General features: G+C 31.4%; 1 protein-coding gene across 7 annotated transcripts in view; it reads left to right on the top strand.

Annotated features, from left to right (window-relative positions):
- LOC106880485 (homeobox protein Meis1) overlaps positions 1-2,357 on the top strand; it is a 142,137-nt gene extending 139,780 nt beyond the window's left edge. For all 7 annotated transcript variants that reach the window (XM_089365247.1, XM_089365243.1, XM_089365241.1 and 4 more), the window contains one exon: positions 1,060-2,357. In XM_089365247.1, coding sequence (XP_089221373.1) covers positions 1,060-1,406 — 347 coding nt within the window. In that variant the 3' untranslated portion in view covers positions 1,407-2,357. The remainder of the gene's footprint in view (positions 1-1,059) is intronic.
- The last annotated feature ends 143 nt before the right edge of the window (positions 2,358-2,500 follow it).

Below are 2,500 nucleotides of genomic sequence, written 5' to 3'. Positions count from 1 at the left end.
TGCAGTGTTTGGAAGATAGATTGACTGATGAAGTCCCAGAGCATTTAAATTTCTGAATATTAGTTTTAAATTTTTACAGATGATTGAAAATAGGTTAAAATGAAAAAAAAAAAAAAAAAAATTATTAAAACTCCTTTACTTCATGTAGAGATGGAAATACTCGGTGTCCTATAAATAGGACACTGAGACAATGTGATATAGCTTATTTAATGTTCTCATTTAGTGTCCTATTTATAGGACAGTGGGGCTTAATGGGTTAACATGAAATTCTGATGGAAAGTTTTAATTTAGATCACTTTAACCCTTTTTGTTACAATATTTCTGTTGGAATACAATGAATTTTTTTTAAATAATGAAGTGTTTTTTTGTAAATTAGCTTTTGTCATTATTTAGCTGGTGAGCATAAATGAATATGCAATTATAAGAGAAATTATAAGGAAATTAGTATCAGGCAACCAGGACTGGTTTTAGCCAGTTTGGTAATCAAAAGGTTCAATATTTAAACTTCTCAGCACCGTTACACTTCTCCAACGTGGTTGAAGGGCATCTTTAGTCATTGGAGTTACATGGGCAACCTCAGTAGTGCTGATGCCAGGAAAAGATTACCCAGGACACTGTGTAGAATGGTTGGAACCGAAAATGTAGTAGGAACCATTCCAAAGCTGACATTGGTGCTCAACAGTGTTCTCCAATGCCTCACAGCATTGTATATTAGCCGTTCTAAGAATGTACTTGAGAGAGAAAGTGTGTGTGTGTGTGTGGAACCTTGTTGATATTTATTCATGTATGCATAGTTGCCTGTATTTGTATATTTGTATATATGGATAAATGTAGGCCTATGTACGTGTTTGTATGGGGTATATGCTTGTTTGTGTTTAAGGACTAAGTATCAGGTTCTGCTTTGTTTAATGCATGCAAAGTTGTCTTGTCAGTAATTAAAATAAATACCTAATAAACAAGAATGCTAATAATTTGTATAACAGTCAATATATAATAATTAACAGGTGCTTTGTTTAGCTTATAATTGATCTCTTTTTTCCTTTTTTTCCTCTTTTGCAGCATTGCAAGGTATACATGGAGGAGACATGTACGATCCGATGAAAGCTGGCTACTCCCATGTTCCAGACGGCCAGCGTTACGATATGTTAGGTGTGCAGAGTATGCATGGCGCCGACATGTATGGCCCACCGCCAGTTAGCGGGTCATACAGCCAGATGTCGCAGTTGCGCCCACCTGTACACTCACAGGCTATGCTTATCCCCGGCCATCCGCATCACATGATGATGGGCCACACTGCACCTGGGATGGGCCATCATGGCATGCCCATACAGACAACACAGAGCCCACCCTTGCATGGCGGAAGCATGGATGTCATGGGCCAACAGTTACAGGACATCCATGCTTGACTGCATTAGGATAGTGTCAGGAGAGAAAGCTAAGAATCTGAGAGACATTCTATCAATCTATCTGTCTGTATGTGTGTATCTCTACATACACACACACATTAACATATTCACACACATACATTTGCGCATATACACTGAGATATATATGTATGAATATATGTACATATAGTATGTATATATCTTAAATACACGATCACATACACACACGTAGATATGTAAATATATGTTTATGTGTGTGTGATATAAATATAGACAACATAAATCCCTAATCATTTAGATATATATATATATATATATATATATATATATACACACACACATACATACATACATATATATGTGTATATATATATGTGTGTGTGTATATATATATATATATATACACACACATACATACATATATGTATATGTGTATATATGTGTGTGTGTGTGTATATATATATATATATATATGTATATATATATATGTATGTGTGTATATATATATATATATACACACATACATATATGTATATGTGTGTATATATATATTCACATACATACATACATATTTATACATATGTATGTATATATAAGTATGTGTATGTGTGTGTCTGTATATAATATATATATATATATATATATATATATATATATATATATATATACACACACACACACATGCACACATAGGTACATATACACTCACCAAATCAAAAACTGAGAAGTAGCCTAACATTTCATTAATACTCTGACTGAGAGCTACATTTCTTTCTCTTCTTAATTATCATTACTAATATAATAATTACCTTGAGTTTCCACATTTTTTTTTTGCATATTTATTTATTGTTTTTATTTTTGAAAAAAAAAAAGAATATTTTTTTTTGTTTATATTTTGTTTTTTGTTGCTGCTTGATAGTGACAACAACGACAACAATTAACAATAACATTAAACCAAAATAGAAGAAAACAAAGAAAGAATTCAACTAATTAGTTAATTAATTAATACAACTTTACAATGAACTGAAATTAGTTAAAACGTATGATGGAAATATGAAACGAAAGAAATTTTTTTTCTTTTTCTGTATTTATTTAATTCAATTTTTTTTTTGTTA

Source organism: Octopus bimaculoides, chromosome Z (genome assembly GCF_046866305.1).
Source record: "Octopus bimaculoides isolate indiv1 chromosome Z, ASM4686630v1, whole genome shotgun sequence".
NCBI classification, from domain to species: domain Eukaryota; kingdom Metazoa; phylum Mollusca; class Cephalopoda; order Octopoda; family Octopodidae; genus Octopus; species Octopus bimaculoides.
The sequence above is the reverse complement of the archived record's forward strand: the minus strand, read 5'-3'. Positions and strand labels throughout refer to the sequence as shown.